The following is a 19,525-nucleotide window of genomic DNA, read 5'->3' as shown; positions in this document are numbered from 1 at the left end:
AAAATCTATAATTTTGACCCCAAATCCTGCTCTTGATTTATACATGAGGTTGACTTATAATTGTGTATATACATAGAAAATCAGTTTATGATAATTTCAGTGCAAGGCTATGCCCCACTCTGCTTACAAAAACAAAATACTAAATGTGGTTGCTCCTCAAACAAAATAAAACAATTATTATTGTTAAACATGGTGGAAGGGGCAAGGGAGTTCATTTTGCTAGACTGAGATCCTTAAGGAGCTCTCTGAGGCAATGAACACATGTATGGGAAGCAATCATATTTTGCAATCCCAGTAGTTCCTCTGGTGAAGATAGTATCAGTATTTGGGGGTAAGCACAGAGTAGGAGAAAGCAGAAATACCAGTATGAACTGATGTTTCCTCTATTACCTCCTCACTGTCCCTGTAAATTTTAAGCAATGGTTCTTAGTCCCTATGCAGGAGTCCCTAATCTAAAGCTTAAAGGGGTGGCGCAGAACCTCTCCATTAGGGCCATATGTTCTGCCTCCTCCATAGGGACTAAGAACCATTGCTTAAAATTTACAGGAACAGTGAGGAGAAAACTTCAAAATAACACAAAATCTAAGTGAATGTCTCAACCAAAAGAATCTAAATCCAATATACCACCATGCTGCATGGAACTAAATGCTTCCTCTAGGTTGCAGGACATACATTTCAGCAGGGAACATTTCCCATCATACACACAGACACTTCCACCTACTATATAGTAATCGCTATATTCATTTACTATATACAGTACAGAGAATAATTCAATATAAGACACTATGGAGTCAATATGGAGTGGGTGATAGCTGGTGAGAGAGAGATCGCATTGATGTCCACAGGATTGTGAGAGAGTGCACCCCCATTGTCACTTCCTCATCTACACAAATTGGGAGAATAAATTGTGTCCTCTTAATTGCCACTAGCACCTACCCAAATGTCTGTGGGGTGCCACTGAACATCTCACCATTTGGACATTTGAAGCATTTCTTACCTCTGTTAGGGCTTGAGAAAACACTGGCCTAGCAAGAAGCCCAGTTACTTTCTGTTGCAAGAAAGCCAAAGGGAATCATTTAGAGGCCTAAAAGGTGTGTCCATTAACATCTGAAATGGTTTGAAGGAGCTATTGACCATCTGGGGACAAACAATATTGCTCCCCCAATTTGGAGTGAATCAGAGGTGTCTGTAGTTCCTTGTGGGATCATAGGAAGAGTATTCAGGAGTTATATGTAGCCCACAATGTATTGGTTGCCACATACCATGGCTAGATCCAAAACAGTTTAGTTCCTATTGAAATCAATGGGTTTTATGTTACTGCCTGACTGATACGATTTCAAGAAGATTTAATTTACTAATAATGAAATCAGCTTCAGAGATCTGCTTTTGCCTTGCCACATTCCTGTATCGCTCAAAGGTGAGATATATTGGGTACATTTGAGTCTTCATTTATATTGCCTAATTTACCTGGCAGACTTGATCATCACACTTCCATGTGCTCTCTAATTGAAAAGGCAGCTTCACAATACCAGTCTTATCAGATTTCCCTTAAAGCAGAAAGTTCTTTTTCTTTATACAAGGAAAATATGAGATTCCTTCCTTCCTTCCTTCCTTCCTTCCTTCCTTCCGTTCCTATAATTGGGATTGAAGAATTGTTGACTTGACCTGGATGTGGAAGTGACCACCATAATGCATGCTTCTATCTTGTTCAGCTGAAGCATTGTTCCACCTTTTTAGACTAAAGAAAATGAAATATTCCTCAAAAGGTACATAGCAACCTGTAGCAATCTCTTCTGTTGTCCTTCCTAATCCTAGCAGCTGTCTGATCATATCATTCTCAATACTTTGGGCATACAAATAACTCACTTTCCTCTCTCCTTTTTCTGCATTGACTAACTGATAATTTAATGACTTGTCTTATTTATAGAAGTACGTGACTCCCTCACTCATGGATTACCATTTGATGAATTCAGACATCTGTAAGTATAACAAAGAACAATATTATTGGAAATGACCTTTACTAATTTGAACTAAATATTTACAGATGGATTATAGTGAGAGACACAATAAACTACCAGGATAATAATTACAGATGCTGATAACACCAATAATATATTAAAGTGAGTAAAGCTAAACAAAGTGTAAAATTTGTTAGGTCACTAGTAATTTGCTAATCACTTATAGTGCAGTCCTAACTCAAAAGAAGACTGGGAGAAGTGGGTTAGGATGAAGCATATGGCACACATGCTAGCTGAACTGGTCTTAGATTGGCTGAACTTCCCCAGTGCCATATAATTCCATTGTGTTGTCTAATCACAGAGATCAGCTGGCACAAGAGCTAAGATCAGCCATCTGAAGAGCCAAAAGGGGAGTGGAGCAGGGGAGGAGCTATGTCACACCCAAATCTCACTCAACTCAGAGGCATAGACTTTGTGCCAGTGCAAAGTCAAGTCAAGGTTAGGGTTGGCCTAACTAATTTTCTACACATGGAAATCAATGGGAACTCTTCCAAAATAATACTCTGGATCTCAGTTTATCAGCCAGTGCCGTACCTATCTTGAAAACAATGAGGCTTAGATACAGCACAACTTCAGACAGTGTGATATCGACTGTGCTGGCTGTTGACCCACTTGCCAAGTTAGGATTGCACTTTTAGACTGGTTGATTAGGATGTTTGATCAACTAACAAGATTATGTTGCCAATGAATTGGACAACACTCTTAAAATTCCAATATTTAAAAACAGTATAAAATAATGCTATTTCCCATCCTGAAAATCTAAATCAACTCTGAAATTTTTATTGCTGCAGTTCACATTCTGAGAAGAACCTAGCTTTTTCCAGTTGGAATGCTTTTGTTCCTATAACTTACTCAATTTTTGTTCCTAAAGAATGTCAAAACCTACTTTACCTTAGTATATTTCCAGCAGCTTGCTGGATTTCTTTCACACAAGGCCCTAGATTTTCTTCTGGCCATTTCTGCCTCACATTTTAAGAACACTTATCATCAAAACATTCTACTGGCTCAATATTTTTTGAATCATGCTCTCTCTCTGAGCAGAGCCAGTAGTAATTTGAGCAGAACCAGTAGTTACTGGTGGACTTTGTCCCTTTATGGCTAATTTCTGTAAGCTGATGGTAGTGAAGAAAAGAATCAGGTAAGGAGAGAGTTGAAGTGAGTACCTTAACAGCTGCAAGATGGTGGGAAAATATGGAACTGTATGTGTGGAGCTATGCACAGATATAGGATCTTAGCTACAGTATGTATACACAACGTATTAGTTCTGTGCAGATCCCAATTTGAATACATAGATCGTGGGACTGAGAATATTGTTTACTTACCCATGTTTGAACAATCCTTGGGAGACTGCAGTTGCAGTGCAGTGAAGTCCAATAGAAGTAAAAGTGAAGCCGCAATTCAAGCAGGAAGGAAGGGTTCAAAAGAGTACCAATGCATCATCAACCAACAAAAGGTGGGGAGAAGAAGGATAACAGTAGTAGATGAACACAGCGTCACTGGCAACAATATAATAACTGGTATATTATTGAAGGAACAGTAACAAAATATGGATCCACACACAGTCTGCCAGTTATCATTGCATTTCTGTCAAAACAGGATTTTTTCAAGAACACTTAAGTCCACATGCTCAAATTCAGACTTGTTCCCTTAAATAAATAAGACTTGTTCCCTTAAATAAATAAGAATGCAGTTACTTGCTTTCAGCATTCATATACCATATAGTAACCATCTGGTTAATTAACTCCTTTTTTTAGTTCTGAAGCCTTGATTGTCCAGAATGTGCAAAGAGCCACATATGAAGAAGCGATGAAAATAAACAATGATATTTCAGAACTTGCAAAGAAATGTATTGCTAATCAACAATCAGACCCAGAATGTACAAAGCCTTTGGTAAGTTTTGAAGAGTGAGCCCTGTAGAACAGGACAAGATTTTGTACATTTATTACTTTATCTGGTGGCTTGGTCCATGAGAGTCTCATCTGATGTTTCTCTAATGTGCAAAATGGCTAAAACTGCAATTCTCATATCCCCTTCAGCCTTTCTCATACTTATAGGTCAGCAATTGTGGCTGCTGACTTAGCAAATGTTGGCTGGGTTTTTTTTAATCTAGATGCCATACATGGTAGATATTCATCATCATGGAGAACTGGAAATATTGACCATTTAAAACATTTCAGAATGGTAAACAAATGGGCAAAGTTATTCTGTATAAACAAATTAAGGGCTTTGCTTTATTGGACAGCAGTAAGTGCAGTGGTCTAGTAGTTGTTTTAGGGGTCATTCTCACTGGCAGGATGAATCGCTTCATGATTTGCTCCTGCCCTGGTTTGGAAAGCAATTTCAAAAGACCCCTAGTTCACATTATTAAAGGGGTTTTTTTTCCTTATCCTGTGTGATCGGGGTTTTTTTTTAGGGGATTGTGGTTCCTACTGGCAGCACTGCTTTAAACTCCCCTGTCAATCATCTGACGTAAGCCCAGCTTGGAAATTGGGGGGGTGGAGGCTGAGAGAGTGTGTTCTGAGGCTGAGAGAGTGTGACAAGGAGGATGGCAATGGAGCAAGGCAAGGCAGGGGGAGCAGAGAAGAGGAAGAGGATGAGATGGAGGCAAGGCTGGGAAGGGAGCTTGGGGGCCGGAGAAGGGACATCACCAGGCCGAGAAGGGAGAAGAGGAGGAGGAGGAGGATGGAAATGGAGGGCACTGGGACCCAAGGAGGCTTGTGAGAGGAGGACAGGGCATCTTTTCTTTTCTTTCTTTCTTTCTTTTTTGTAAATACAATTAAGCACTTAAGTGACCGAGTGGTTTAGGACCTTTGCAAGTAGTTGCTAAACCATTCTTAGCACTTAGTTTTTTTTTTATAAAAAGAAAACTCAAAAAGGAACCAAACATCACACCAATAATGACAAGACAGCACTGGGGGGGATGACCTCTCCAAAAAAATGGGGAGGGATGGTAAACACCCCTCTGCCCTTAGTCCCTCCCCTCCCAAATGCTGCAATTCCAATCTTTTGTTCCCACTTGCTGGACAAGCTTTGGAATCGTATTTTTTCAAAAGAACCTCTTTTCAGCTGGTGTCTGGAAAAGCCAGTTCTTTTGCCTTTGCCTTGCTGCATCATGACAGATTCAATCACATTGTGACAGAAACCGGTTTCAAATGGGAACTAGGGTCATTTAATTCGCTCAGCAATCTGATTCTTTTTATAGTGGGAATGAGGCCTTAGCCTTTTGTCCCCTTCATTGTTTCTCCCAACTATTTCATTTCAATTTATTTTGGGTAGGTAATGTTTTGGATGAGTCTTCCTCGGTCCTTTCAAAATATATTTAGCCCATTTTAGATCTTGGATCCTTATAGTGATCTCAATGAAACCCCAATACATGCCTAATAAATTGAAGCATTGCTTTCCTTTTGACCATTAGGACACTGTTCTCTATGATAAACTTTGTAATGAACAAGGACTTGGTGACAAATATGGATTTACAGAATGCTGTGGCAAAGTCAGTGAAGAAAGAAAGGAATGTTTTTTATCCCATAAAAATGCAACCCCAGGATTCCTTCCTCCTTTTCAAGAACCAACATCAGAAGAGCTTTGCAAAGTGTTTCAAGAAGATTCCACAACAGCAATGAGCCAGTAAGTAAATCAATCCATTACTACTAGCTTCAATGGCTTCCTATTGTGAAAACTGGAAGTTATTCTAATACAAAATCTATCACATTTTGCTAGAAGTATTCTATCAGCTATTTGTTAAATACCGACTTATCCTGAATATAAGTTGTCACATATCCAAAACACTGACTCTTCAACAAAATATTGTAATGTGGAGTGGTCCATTTTAGGGTTCCAACCAGTCATATTGTCTTCCAAAATATTATATTCTACTCACCTTCTTTATCAACCATCACTCAACATCACAGACAGATGTAAAATGTTTTTGAGGTTTGCACACAAAGTTACAAAGATGATGATAATTTTACACACAAAGTTACAAAGATGGTGGTTCTTCCTGGGTGTGAGAAGGTTATGACTACATAATCAGTGCAAAAGAGATCAAATGTCAGGATATTTGAAAGAGTTGTGTGGTTGTCTAATAATTCGACCATTTGCTGCCACAAACCCATTAAAGACACATGCCACCATAAATAACTCTCTCTCTCAACAATATTTTCTAGTGATAAACTGTAGCTAAGAGTAATGCAATTAACCTTTCTTTTACAGTTATCTCTATGCAATTGCCAGAAGGAATCCTTTTACAAGTGTTTTCATCCCCTTTACTATTATCCATGAGCTTAAGAATGCCCTGACAGCCTGCTGCCAGGAAAGCAGCCAAAGTGCATGCTTGGATGAAAAGGTATTTCACTCAAATCCAGATCAAATCTTGCAGTTTCGTGCAGAGGTCCTTACATAATTTGTTTGTTCCATCTTCAAAGGAATATGAGAAGTTTTTCTAGAGTTAGACAATTTATTCCTTTATCCCAGCACAATCTGAATGGCACAGATAATTCATACTGCTTGATACCAGGTCCTTTTCCCCTGGAGATTTTAGGTTTCGGAACGGAAGTAGTATTTCATTTCAGTGTTTATTCCTGTATGACTGCAACATAAAATTGATGAATTCTGTGTATTGATTTGTTAAATGCTACTCTGTGATCAAGACATCATAAAAACTGGGTGTTAGGAATAGTATCTATGAATGATATGACAGCCATCTTTAAATATAGAAAGGAATGTCACATAGAAGATGGAGAAATCTTGTCTTTGGCTGCTCCAGAGGCTAGGCCATGAACTAATGGATTCAAACTGCAAAAAAGAGATTCTACCAAAACATTAGGGGAAAGTTCCTGACAAAAACTGTTATTTCTAAATGGAACAGACTTCCTCAGAAGCAGTGGTGTCCTCATCCCTGGTGTCACCCAGTGCAGGGGGACTGCTGGTGGGAGGGGCAACAGTGGCCAAAAGGGCACACTTGGCCCTCTCCTTTGCCTCAGAGGCAGAGGTCTTCCCATGAGGAAGACTGCACCACCTCAGTAAGCTGGCAGAGGGATACTCAGACTCCTTTTTTTGCTGTGGCAATGGTGGTCTCCTCATGAGGATGCCTCCGCCACTGTGGCAAGCCAGGAGACCCTGATCAGGTGTCACCCCTACTCTGGGATGTCACCCAGAGTAAGCTACACTCCTGCACCCCCTAAGGATGCCACTGCTTAGAAGGTAATGGACTTTATTTATTGAAAATATTTAAACAGAGGTTGGATAGTCTTAATGCAAGGTGCTTTAGCTGGTTTATTCCTGAAGGCAAGAGATTGAGCTAGATGGCTCTTGAAGGTTCATTTCAACTCTGTCATTACAATGAGCCTACTCTAAACTTGACAGAATCTGCATCCAATGCACAAATGTGATAAAGTGTCTTAATTATAGTTTATGTTTTGTTACAGATACCAAGTATCCGGAAGAAACTGTTAACAGACATTAATCTGGAGAAGCACTCCTGTTCTATCCTAAAGACCTTTGGGAAAAGAGCTATCATGGCCATGTATGGTTTGGGTTTAAGCTATTTGCTGATCAAGTGATGAGAATGACAAAATCATTTCAGAAGAAAGTAAACCTATCCACAAAGATTTGGAATCTGTTTGAAATTTAAGTTTTGAAAAAAAAAGTAGAGGTTGAATCTCCCTTATTCAGAATTCCAAAATCTGAAATATCCCAAAAACCAAAACTTTTGGAATATTTCCAAAATAGGTAGCTGACATAGGGAAACCTTTGCTTTCTGATGATTCACTGTACACAAACTTTGTTTCATGTACAAACGTATTTAAAATATTATATAAAATTACCTTCAATTTATGTGCATATGAAACATAAATGAATTTTGTGTTTAGAGTCGGGTCCCATCACCAAGCTATCTCATTATACAGTGGGCCCTCCTTATACACGGACTTGGCACCTGAGCATTTCAACATCCACGGATAGCAAACCTGTGGGGGGGGGGCAGAGGAGGAAGAGGAAGAGAATGAGGAAGGTGCTGCATGGTGGGAGGAGAAGGAAAAGGAGGAAGAGGAAGGTGAGGCAGTGGGAGGAAGAGGAAGGGTCAGTGCAGCATGAGGAGAAGGAAGAGAAAAGCGAGGCATGGTGCGAAGCAGGAGGAGAAGAAAGAGGAGGAAGAGGAAGGTGAGCTGGGAGGCAGAAAAGGATGAGGAAGAGGCAGTGCAGCGAAGTGCGAGGAGGAGGAAGAGAGGCGATGTGGGAGGAGGAAGAGGAAGGCGAGGCACGGCGCAAACTGGGAGGAGAAGGAAAAGGAGAAAGAGGAAGGTAAGGCGGGAGGTGGAAGAGGAGGAAGGGGCAGTGCGGCACAAGGAGGAGGAAGAGGAAGGAGACACAGGAGGAAAAGGGGGGAGAGGCTAAGGAAGGGGCAGTGCAGTGCTGTGTGAGGAGGAGGAAGAGGAGACAGAGCAAGGTGAAGCACAATGCGAGGCAGGAGGAGAAGGAACAGGAAGGAGAGATGGGAGAAGGAGAAGGACGACAAGGAGAAGGAGGCCAGGAGGGGCATGCCTTGCCCACAACCACAAGAGCTGGCCATCTAGCAGTAGCCCTGGAAGAAGCTGGGACTAGCGACAGCGGTAAATATATAGTAATTTATAGTAAACCAAAGGCCAAAATAAATTGCAGAAATAATCCAGATTGAACCCATTCTAACTGATCTGTCTCAGTGCTAGGGAATTCTAGGAATTGTAGTTGTGTGGGATGTTTAGCCTTCTCAGTCAGAGAGCTCTGGTACTACAACAAACTACTGTTCCCAGAATTCCTTAGCATTGAGCCAGGGCAGTTAAAGTAGTCTCAAACCAGATTATTTCTGTAGTGTGTTTTGGTCCCAAGAAGATTCTGTTCTATCCATGCTGTTTGAAAATGATAAAACCCAACTCTGAGCCAGGAATTTATGGGAACTATACCAAATTTAGAAGATTAACAAGCAAGGAACACATTTGTTTTTTATAATTCTGTTGGTGGGAATCAATGAATTCTGGAGAGTTCTAGCTTCTTGTCTCATTAAATGCTCCTAGTTTTGGATTATCCAACAGGTCTTGCTCATTTATCACATTTTTTTTTTAAAAAAGGCAAAACACTAAGAAGGGCTAAAAAAATCTGTTCATTCTAGAATGTGGAAAGAGTGGAAAGGGGAGGAAAGGAAACAAGTAGTCAGAAATCTAGGATCCTCAGAACCCTGAATTTTGCAACCATTTTTGAATTTTGCAACCCAATTTCTCTAGAATTCTTGCCGGTGTGAATGCATATTTTAAAAAGTGAATGTAATCACACAAAAGTGTAAGACTTCAATTATATGTTGCATTAAAAGCATGAATGCTTCTCTAGTTATCCTGATGATATTGCTGAGAAGAAATTTGATTCTATCTTAAATATATCTTAAAACAATCCTATTTGTTTTCTTTCCAGAAAATTTGTTCAGCTGAGCCAGAAGTTCCCCAAGGCTGAGGTTCTTACCATTCACAAACTGGCTGGGGAAATTGCACACAGCCAGGAAAAGTGCTGCAAAGGTGATACACTGGGATGTTTTCTTGAAAGGGTAAATTTTGGATATCATTTCAATTAAGCAAGCAAATGATCTGCTGTTGCTTAGAGATGTACAACTTCAAGTCCTTTCCCTGTAGAAACTGTTCTCTTTCTCTGGTTTCACTTGAAGAAAAAAAAGCTTTAATTGGAGGCCAATTTTTGTCTTAAATTTGCACATGGTTGATTTGCATTGAAAACAACATTTTCTGCACTGGAATTAACATGGAATTAACATTTCTACATTAAAATATTATTGTCTATATAGAAAATACTGTTTCCCGTGCAGAAAATGCTGTATTCTATGCAAAACAACAATGTGTGAATTTTTTTGCAAAACAAAACCTAAATTACAGCTTTGTTTTGTAGAAAAACCAACATTTGTGCATTAAAATATTATTTTCCATGAAGAAAATGTGCTCTCCTGTATAGAAAATGCTGTTTTCTGTGCAAAACAACCACATGCAAATTTTGCACGGAATAAGTCCTGAATTGTGAATAGTCTTTAAAATTGGTGCGATTTTCAAAACTTCTCACAGTGGGAATAAAAACTGCTGAACTTAATTTGTTGCTACCTTTAAACTTAATGAAGAATTAAATCTTCCTAGAAATATGGTTGAGATGAAAAATTCCCAGGAGATTTCTCCATTTCCAGTTCATACCCTTATCATAATTACCTTCCATTCTACATCCTATAAACCTATTTTCAGTCTGCCTTAACAGCAAAGATTTCTTCATCTACTATTCTAGCCATACCTTTTGGAATTTAGTTTTCTGAGAAGAATAGAGAGAGTTGTAGTGTGGTGCAGGGTTGAAGCTTTCTAAAGAAAAAACCAATATCAAAGTAGAACTGGAAATTTCTTCTTTCACATAATCCTGTATACATGGTTCAGTCCACCAAAAAACTGCTGGATATCACTTGTATACCTATAATGATTTTGGGGTATGTTCTAGAGCAGTTGTTTCTATCTTTTGATTATCCCAATGTTTTTAACTTCACTCCCAGAATTGTTGACGGTTGGTCAAGCTGGCTGGAGCATCTGGGAGTTGAAGTCCCCAAATACCTGAAGGACCAAATGTTGGGAACCATTGTTCCTGGGCATATACACAGTTTATGCGAGAGTCTGTTTTGATCTCTTGGGTCTCACTCTTTATTTAACAGTAAAGAAGAATTCACCTGGGGACTCCCTGTACACTGCAGACAAGGACTGATAGCTAAAAGCAAACCCCTTTCCCCAAAAGCTTCTCTCTAATTACTCATCTGCTTATGGAGACAACTCATAAACTTTCAAAGAATACCAAGGTTCCTGCACATTATAATTTGAATGTTATTAACCTTCATGTAACCTGGGCTGCTGTTGTTGTTTTTCCTTGCAGGCAAATGTGATAGCCTATATCTGTGACCATCAAGATGCTTTATCTTCTAAACTGAAAGGCTGTTGTGAAAAGCCCTTTTTTGAACAAAATGCATGTCTGGTGACTGTGGAAAACGATGATAAGCCTGCAGATTTGTCTCCGACTCTCAGGGAGTTCATGGACAATGAACAGCTGTGTCCACGTTATGCTGAGGACCAAAACCCTCTCCTGGCAGAGTATGACATAGATATTATAGACTTGAGACCTATACAGACCGGCATTTTGTGGCAGCATGTGGGCAGAGCCAGGGTGCAGTGTCCTCATGCTTGATGCCCTAACCCCACCCCTATATTGGTGCTTACCTGTTAACATGGAACATGCCATTATGGCACGACTCTGGCGCTGCATCCACATGTTTCAGTGCCAAAGGGACGTCATAAAGCCAACCTAGCAGTTTGGAAACATGCAAATAAATCATAGTGCTATATTGACTCTCATAACTGTTTGTTTGTTTGTTTGTTTTGCTTTGTTGCCTGATTGGGATAATAGGACAAAATGCCCAAGTACATTTGTTGTGTGCCTTCAAGTTGTTTCTGATTTATGGTAATCCATAATCCTAAAGCACGTCTATCATAATTTTTTCTTGACAAGATTTGTTCAAAAGGGTTTTTCCTAGTGCCTGCCTCTGAAGCTGAGAGAGTGTGAGGTTTCATTGCAGCCTCACCTAAGGTCACCCAGTGAATTTCCATGGCTGAGTGAAGACTTGAAACCTGTCTCTACAGCTACAGCACACTAGCCCTACATACAGTGGTTTGCAATTACTCCCATTTTTATAGAGAGTAATGTTGAAGATCTGACTCTGAGTTTGATTCACAGGGCACCTCATTAAACTTCTTAGTAGAGACAGCATGGTGTAGTGGTTTGAGTGTTGTACTAGGACTCTGGGAGGGCCAAGGTTTGAATCCCTGTTTTACCATGGAAAACGTCTGGCTGACGTTGAATAAGTCTCCCTCTCTCAGCCTCAGAGGAAAGCAGAGGAAGGCAAAGCCAACCATCTCTGAACAAATTTTGCCAAGAAAACCACATGATATGTTCACAGAAATGACTCGGAAGCATGTAACAACATTACTTTAATAGCACATGACATGAAGGATTATCTTAGTTTACTGGGTTAAGGAAATCGCTTTGAACACTTTATCATGTTGTAACTGTTAATGTTTTATTGTTGTTTTTATTGCTTTTGTCCATTTATGAAATCTTCCTTTGTTACAGGTTTGTTTATCAATATGCAAGGAGACACCCTGAGTTTTCTGTATGGCTGATTCTAAGGCTTGGTGAAGACTACGAGGAATGGTTGGAAAAGTGCTGCAAAACTGAAAATGCCAAGGAGTGTCTCAGCCAAGGGGTGAGTTGTTTTACTTTCATGAAATGGACAGGTTATTGATGTTTTACCCTAATCATGAAGCAAAAATTTAGTCATTGATATCAGAGTGGAATGGAGTCTTCCAAGAAAACAACCATAAAGAAAGAAACACATCTGCTATCCTAATGCGCAATCTGATGCCATTATCCACTTTCCCCTTTCATAACATCTTGTTCAACATATGTGTCTTTCATTTGCATTGAGCACCTCCACATTCACATGCAAGGTTGGAAATGTTGTGGTATCAGGTATGGGGAAATGCTTAGTAAAATTACCATGGGAGCGGAGAGCCTGGAGCAAGACAAATTACACATTTGAGAAGTCCATTTCTTTTTATTCATTCATTCATATAATTTATACTCCACCTTTCTCCCACAAAGGGATGAAAATTGCTTAAATTTAAAATGTTGGCTAAAAGGTATTATTCAGGATTCCTCCCAACCAGGTCTACAAGTGTTCTGGCATTGCTAATTTTCAGTTTAGACATTTAACAACAATTTTACCTTTTTCCCCCCAGGAAGAACAGCTCAAAAAACATATTTCTGACATCCATGAAATGATCAAGAAAAATTGTGACCTCTCTGAACAAATGGGAGCCTATCTCTTACACAATGCGTATGTTGTTCTTCTGAGATTCACACTTGAAGATCATAGCTATATGCTCAATGCATTGCTCCGTTTTTGCTAAATAGCCAGGCAGAGATAGCTCTGTTGGTGCTTGGGGAGGCAGGTTGCAGCAATTTTAGGGTTAATTTATAGTTTATTTCATCTCTGGATGCCTCAAAAGCTGTTGCAGATTATTATTTATCCTATTATAATTATTACTCATCCTGCCTTTCACTCAGATGAGAACCAGCATGGTGTAGTGGTTTGAGAATTGGACTACAACTCTGGATATCAGGGTTCGATTCCCTGCTCAAGCATAAAAACCTACTAGGTGATCTTGGGCAAGTCACACTTGTCTTGCCTTTGACTTTGCCTCATGGCAAGGACAAGCCCTCTCTGAAGAAACCTGCCAAGAAAACCTTGTGATAGGTTCATCTTAGGGTTGTCATAAGTAAAAAAATGACTTGGAGGCATATAACAACAACAGTACCTTTATCTCAGTAATGAGACTCAAGGCAGCTGATAGCATATTTGAAACATTACACATTAAAAGTATGCAAAACATTCAATAAAAGTATAAATGTAAAATTATTTTAAAACAATTGAACATTGTATAAAGTTAAAAACAAATTAAAAACAGAGAATCTTCCATTCTCTGAAGATGCCAGCCACAGATGCTGGTGAAACATCAGGAATAAATTCTTCTAGAACATGGCCACATAGCCCAAAAAACCCACAAAAAACTATGGATGCTGGCCATGAAAGCCTTTGACCTCAAATTTATTAAATGACTACACACAAACCTTAAAAGAGCAGCACACAGCATTAAAAGCCAATCTCAGTCAGTTTCTAAAAGCCTGACAGTATAAATGCATTTTAACTTGCTGACAAGAGGAGACCAAGTATGGGGCCAACCTGGCTTCCCTAGGGAGGAATTTCCAAAGTCTGGGAGCAGCCAGTGAAAAGGCCCTCTCCCTTGTTCTCACCAAATGAGCTTGAACATAAGTTTTTCCAAGACAAAATATTATGCTGCCATTTCATGTGGGTGAGATTGTCAAGGGCAACTGCGAAAATGGTTTTCAAATTGTTTGATATCTTTTGTGCTGTTGAAGGACATTAATGAATTTCCATCTATTTCTTTTAGCTCATTGCTTCCTTATATCTCAGATACTTATCCAAGCTCTTGTGGCACCTTTGACACTAACTGAACAAAGTGGGCAGTATGGGGTTTCATAGACTTAAATTTGGTGTAAAATATCATTCAACATTAAATGAGTTTAAATCTTCCCAGAGATAGTTTTATGCGACAAGCTGCAGAAGAGGCCAGTCTCCTCAGAGGAAGGTGCAGTGGAATATATTCTTCATTCCAACATGCACTAATAGCATGGAGGATTTTGTACTGGAGCCTATCAATTTAGTCCTTAACTGGATTAACAAAATTGAAGTTTTTTTTAGTTTTCCACAATGCTTTGTAAGAATAGGTATTAGCAAAACACATTTTAGAAGGAGGGGGAGACAGCAGAAAATCTAAACAAACAAACAGAAATCTACAGTGCAAAATGTAGACTAACCTCTGCAAAGTAGACTAATCTTTACTAAGTACAAATGAGTTGCAGGCTTATTCATCCCAATGCTGCTCTGCTTCCATAATTTGAAGGGCTGTTCCATATTTTGAATATACAACATTCTAGTTGTATCTAGCAAAATCTAGCATTTAATTAGGGTTGCTAATCAATTCTAATTCACTACTAACATGGTTAAATACACGGAGATTCTAATCATATGCCCTCCTGTTTGTTTGTTTTTCTTAGATGCTCCTCATTTTTAATATGTATTGGGCAAGTTAGTACAACATGGACATCAACATATTGGAAATAGCTGTATGAATTGAATTTGGTCAGTGCAAAGGGTGGCAAATTCTGCTTTCATTTTTGAAGAATGTTTTGAAGTATTTTCTTCAGCAAGCTGAGGTGCAGAAGAAATTTATCTGTAAAAGAGGTTCAGCATTTTAGATAATACCTTTAAAGTTCACACTAAAATCCAGAGTGGATCTACTGTCCAACTGCCATACCCTTCTTAAATTGAAGCTCCAAGGATTTCATTTCTATAGTCCCTCCAATCCATTTCTCAAAGCCTCTGAGCTCAGGGCCACAATGTCTCAGACTTCTTGGGCACTAATGCCTAATTTATCTTAGTCAAGGATTATACTCCTCTCTGACTAACATCCACTCAATCATTGTTGTTGCAGACTTCTTGTCCGCTATGTCAAGAAAGCACCACAGCTCTCCTTTGAGGAGCTCTGGGAATACACCAAGAGATTCGTAGACATGGCTGCCAAGTGCTGCAAGATGGATGAGCCTCACAAAATGATATGTGTTGACAGATATGTGAGTATTGTCTTCCCCTCTCTTTTACTATAGACATATATATTCTAGATCTGTTATATGGCAAATCAAGGCTTGCCACATAATGACAATCACTTTCTGCTGATCTTGGAAATTACTAGTGTTGGAGTAACAGACAGAGACCCCATTGACACTCCTTCCCACATTGAACACAACTTCACCTAAATATGGCCAAAGGATATAACCATAGACTTATGTAGGTATGACTAAAGTCTGCACCCAGATTTGACATCTATAAATAGTCTTGGCAGAAGTACTAGCCAAACTTTGTAAAAGCAGTTGTAGTCTGGACTGCATGTCAACCAACAAACTGTGCATGGAATTCTTTAGCCAGTAGAAGTCTTACACCATCCAGGAAAGACTAAACAATAATTTCTGGATTGGTTGTTGCTCACCTGAAGTCATGAAATTTGTATGTTGGTATTAGCCTGGATTTTTCGTTGGCCTGGACTGTTCTGTAAGATTTCCACTATATTTATTTTGATTTTAGATTCATTTTTACTTTATTCTGCATGTTCTAATTTTATAAGACTGAAATCAATTAAACATGTGTTACAATATTGTGGCAACACTGATTTAGCATCAAGTAATAACCATGACTTGAAATTGTTCTTGATCTACATGGATATGATTGAAACCACTGATGCATGTTACCCATGGAGCTCTTTCATCATTTTGCATTTCATAAATTAGCTCATTTTCTCTTTCTTTTCAGGCAGATCTTGTGATAGGAGATATATGTCAGCGACATGAAGAACATCCCATCAACAAACAGCTTGGCCAATGCTGTGAGGACTCCTACATTAGCCGTCAAGAGTGCTTTGGTGGCTTAGGAGTAGCTGAAGAATATGTTCCTCCCCCATTTGATGCTGAATTGTTGGCCTTTGGTCGAGATATCTGCTTAGCCAAACCAGAAGATCAGCAAAAAAAGAAACAAAGGTAAGAAGTAAGATTTGTCTAACAATTGATCCATGATTTGACTGGTTATTTTTGTTAATCAGCATGTGAACACCTCAGTTCTGCTGATCACAACCACAAATGTGTATGCTATATGTAATATCTGATGCCTTAATTCTCTCCCCACCTCAAGGATAGATGTGAAAAATCATCAGCCTTATTCTAACTATATTTTTGAATTTCTTTCCAGCATTATTCTTTTTTCTTCCAAATATAAATTTATGTATATTTTGGTGCACTTTCTCCCAGCTGTTCATGATTTTCCTAGCACTTTTTCTTATCTCTGCAGCTTTGCCCATATTCCTTATTGAGTGTAGCATGTTTGTATGCATGTTTCAAATGTATATATTTTGGTTATGTACTTTTTAAAAATAGAGGCACATTTTTGTTGATTTTTTTCTCTCCCTAGAATCAATCACAAGGCTCACAAATTTAAGAACTTCTGAAACAAGATCAATTCCCTTGATAATTTTCAGAGATGCAAAATTTGTATTGTATTACTCAATGGAAATGCAATTCCAATTAATTTCTTTCTCATTCTTATTTATCTCTTTCTTTTTCATTCCTAATCTTACTGTTCAGCTCCCTTTCATAGGAGCATCTGTTGTTTGCTATGTTCCTCTTGCCTCCTTCTTTTCTGGGAACCTGCTTTATATATTCCTTATTTCCTTGGCTTTGCAACATGCTGTTCAATGATGAGAGAAGATCATATAAAATCTGATGGCTGGGTTTGTAATTCCCATATACTAAAAATATACATTTTCTTTCATTAAACTTCTCCAGCTTCCTTCAATAAGAATACTGTGTTCTTTGGCTTCAATGGAATGGGAAAGCTGCCTAATGGTTTATCCTATGGCTTAATTGTTGTTCTTATTGCAGGCTGCTTGTCAACTTAGTTAAACTCAAACCCACCATCACAGATGACCAACTTGCAGCTTTGGTCAAAGATTTCTCAGACATGGGGATGAAATGCTGTGAAGCTGACAACCATGAGGAATGCTTTACAGCAGAGGTATACTTTCATGAAGGATAAGTACATACTGTCATTTCCCCATGAATTGACTGTCTGAAGTCTGTAAAAACATGCTTTGGATGTGACTATAGGCCTCTGACATCAGCCATAGTGACAGAGTTTAGGGTGACTTGACTCTGTGTGCTGTTGATGTCTATGTATCTGTGTGTGTGTTTGTATGAGAGAGAGAGAGAGAGAGAGAGAGAGAGAGAGAGAGAGAGAGAATACACCTGGACAAGTAAGTCATACAGATCTAAATGGAATTTACCTTTGAATATATATATTTAGGTCTGCACTCAATAGTAGGGCTGCAAAAATATTGGGAGTGCCAACCCACAAATGGTAGGCTTACTGTAATAACCTAGTTATTTAGACCATGTAATGCTATTGCATTGAGGAGTGTATAAGCACCATATCTGGTAGCATGTATGTGTGTGCTGAAATGGGCTACATAAATCATAAGCAAGTTCCAGTTGTGGGGGGGGGGAGTTGTGAAGATCTGCAGCACCAATGGAAATAAAACTGGGAAACACATCATATGAAGAAAGGCTGAGGGAGTTTAGTATGTTCAGCCTGGTGTAGGGAAGATTGAGAGTTGACATGACTGCACTCTTTAAATATCTAAAGGGATGTCACAGACAGGAGTGTATATGTTTATTTCAAAGGGTAGGTCAGGTCTAACTGTTAAAAGGAACAGGAAGATAGATTTTCATGGAAAACTTGAAGGATTTTTTTTTTAAAAAAAAAAGAGCAGTTTGGCAGTGGAACTAAATATCTAGAGGGGGCTTCTTTTTCCTGGTATCTAGTCTACATGCTGAGAATACTGCAGCTGCATTTCCTCCAAGTGAGTTGGGTTTTAGACTAAGTGGCCTATGAGGTCACATCCAACTCCATGAATCTGTGATTCATTAACAATGTTACACTAAATCCTCACCCAGATCAGAACAAAAGCAGTCCTTGTGTTCTGTACTGGCATATTGGAAAACATCAAGGATTGAAAAGAAGACCAAGTACCCACCCACTGAATGACCTTCTTATCTCAACATGGTGTTTCTGCACCTGGCTCCAGTTCCTGTCTTCACATGTTTCTTTTCATATGGGCGCTTGTAGTAGATGCTACACTGAGTGTGCAACTATTTTGAGAGAGAAACTGACTTCTGTATATCTGTATAGACATAGATGGAAAATATGAGATCTCTTTTTGGCCTACTCAGGATTGTAGCTGTGGAAAGGCAGTGTTAATTGAATAGAATGTTCTAGAAATGTAGAATTCCATTTTTTCCTTTTCTTTCTTTGTTCAAAAATTAGAGTGAGGCAAGGGATAAAGTGTGTTACATTTTGATAGGGTACAAAAACGGGCCTCCTAGAATTAACATGACTAAAGCATACATGGATGGAGATCAGTTGGGAAATCATTGCCTAATATTTTCTCAGAGTATGTGTTTTGTTTTGTTTATTTCAGGGTCCAAACCTAATTGAGAGGACTAGAGCCAGTCTTGGAGAGAATTAAAGGGAGCTCATGTGGAGATATTGTTTGTTTTAAAAGACTGCAATGTCAATCTTGCCAAGAACACCCTATAAAAGGGTCACCGTAAGTTGGAGTCAGCTTGAAGGGATGAAACAGTGACAGTAACAACAACAACAACATTCTATTAATAGTCAGACATAATGATATGATAAGCATCTGCATCCAGATTAAGATTAAAGTCTTTAAACAAAACACACTGCTCTCAGAATAGAACAATTCAGTTTATTAGAGCTAAAACCTATGTGCTGTATGTCCTTGTTTGCCTTAAAGATGGACAAACTGGTCTGTTCTTAATTTTTCCATTCTTACACAAGCTCCATTCTTACCCAGGTTCCAGGGTCATCTCATGTTGAAATAAATTTAGTCTTAAAGATGCTACATGTTAGTTTGTGCAAGTATGTTTGTATATTTCCATTGATGTCCACATTAAATTTTCAACATTTTTCTGTATGCATTTCTCCTTTATATATACATTTCTTTCTCATTTCCATAATGAGAACACTGGTCTGGAGCAATTCGTAACCAGCCAGAAGACAAGCAATATTTGGGGGTTATTTGCCCCATGAATGTATATTTTCTATCCAATTCTCCCTCCCTGCTCAGGTAAGGAACATAACAGGCCAGGATAGAGGATTTGGCACATGGTGCCTGGAGAACAGTACCCCT

General features: G+C 38.9%; 1 protein-coding gene across 1 annotated transcript in view; it reads left to right on the top strand.

Annotated features, from left to right (window-relative positions):
* The window catches only part of LOC121933676, a 52,031-nt gene extending 32,722 nt beyond the window's left edge, over window positions 1-19,309 (top strand). The window contains exons 17-29 of the mRNA XM_042473659.1: window positions 1,928-1,979; window positions 3,773-3,908; window positions 5,434-5,645; window positions 6,231-6,363; window positions 7,445-7,542; window positions 9,459-9,588; window positions 10,950-11,164; window positions 12,201-12,333; window positions 12,869-12,966; window positions 15,206-15,344; window positions 16,078-16,301; window positions 17,199-17,331; window positions 18,794-19,309. Of these exons, the coding sequence (XP_042329593.1) occupies window positions 1,928-1,979; window positions 3,773-3,908; window positions 5,434-5,645; window positions 6,231-6,363; window positions 7,445-7,542; window positions 9,459-9,588; window positions 10,950-11,164; window positions 12,201-12,333; window positions 12,869-12,966; window positions 15,206-15,344; window positions 16,078-16,301; window positions 17,199-17,331; window positions 18,794-18,841 (1,751 nt within the window). The 3' untranslated portion in view covers window positions 18,842-19,309. The remainder of the gene's footprint in view (window positions 1-1,927; window positions 1,980-3,772; window positions 3,909-5,433; window positions 5,646-6,230; window positions 6,364-7,444; window positions 7,543-9,458; window positions 9,589-10,949; window positions 11,165-12,200; window positions 12,334-12,868; window positions 12,967-15,205; window positions 15,345-16,077; window positions 16,302-17,198; window positions 17,332-18,793) is intronic.
* The last annotated feature ends 216 nt before the right edge of the window (window positions 19,310-19,525 follow it).

Source organism: Sceloporus undulatus, chromosome 6 (genome assembly GCF_019175285.1).
Source record: "Sceloporus undulatus isolate JIND9_A2432 ecotype Alabama chromosome 6, SceUnd_v1.1, whole genome shotgun sequence".
NCBI classification, from domain to species: domain Eukaryota; kingdom Metazoa; phylum Chordata; class Lepidosauria; order Squamata; family Phrynosomatidae; genus Sceloporus; species Sceloporus undulatus.
Note: the sequence above shows the minus strand (reverse complement) of the source record. Positions and strands in the feature narration are given on the sequence as shown.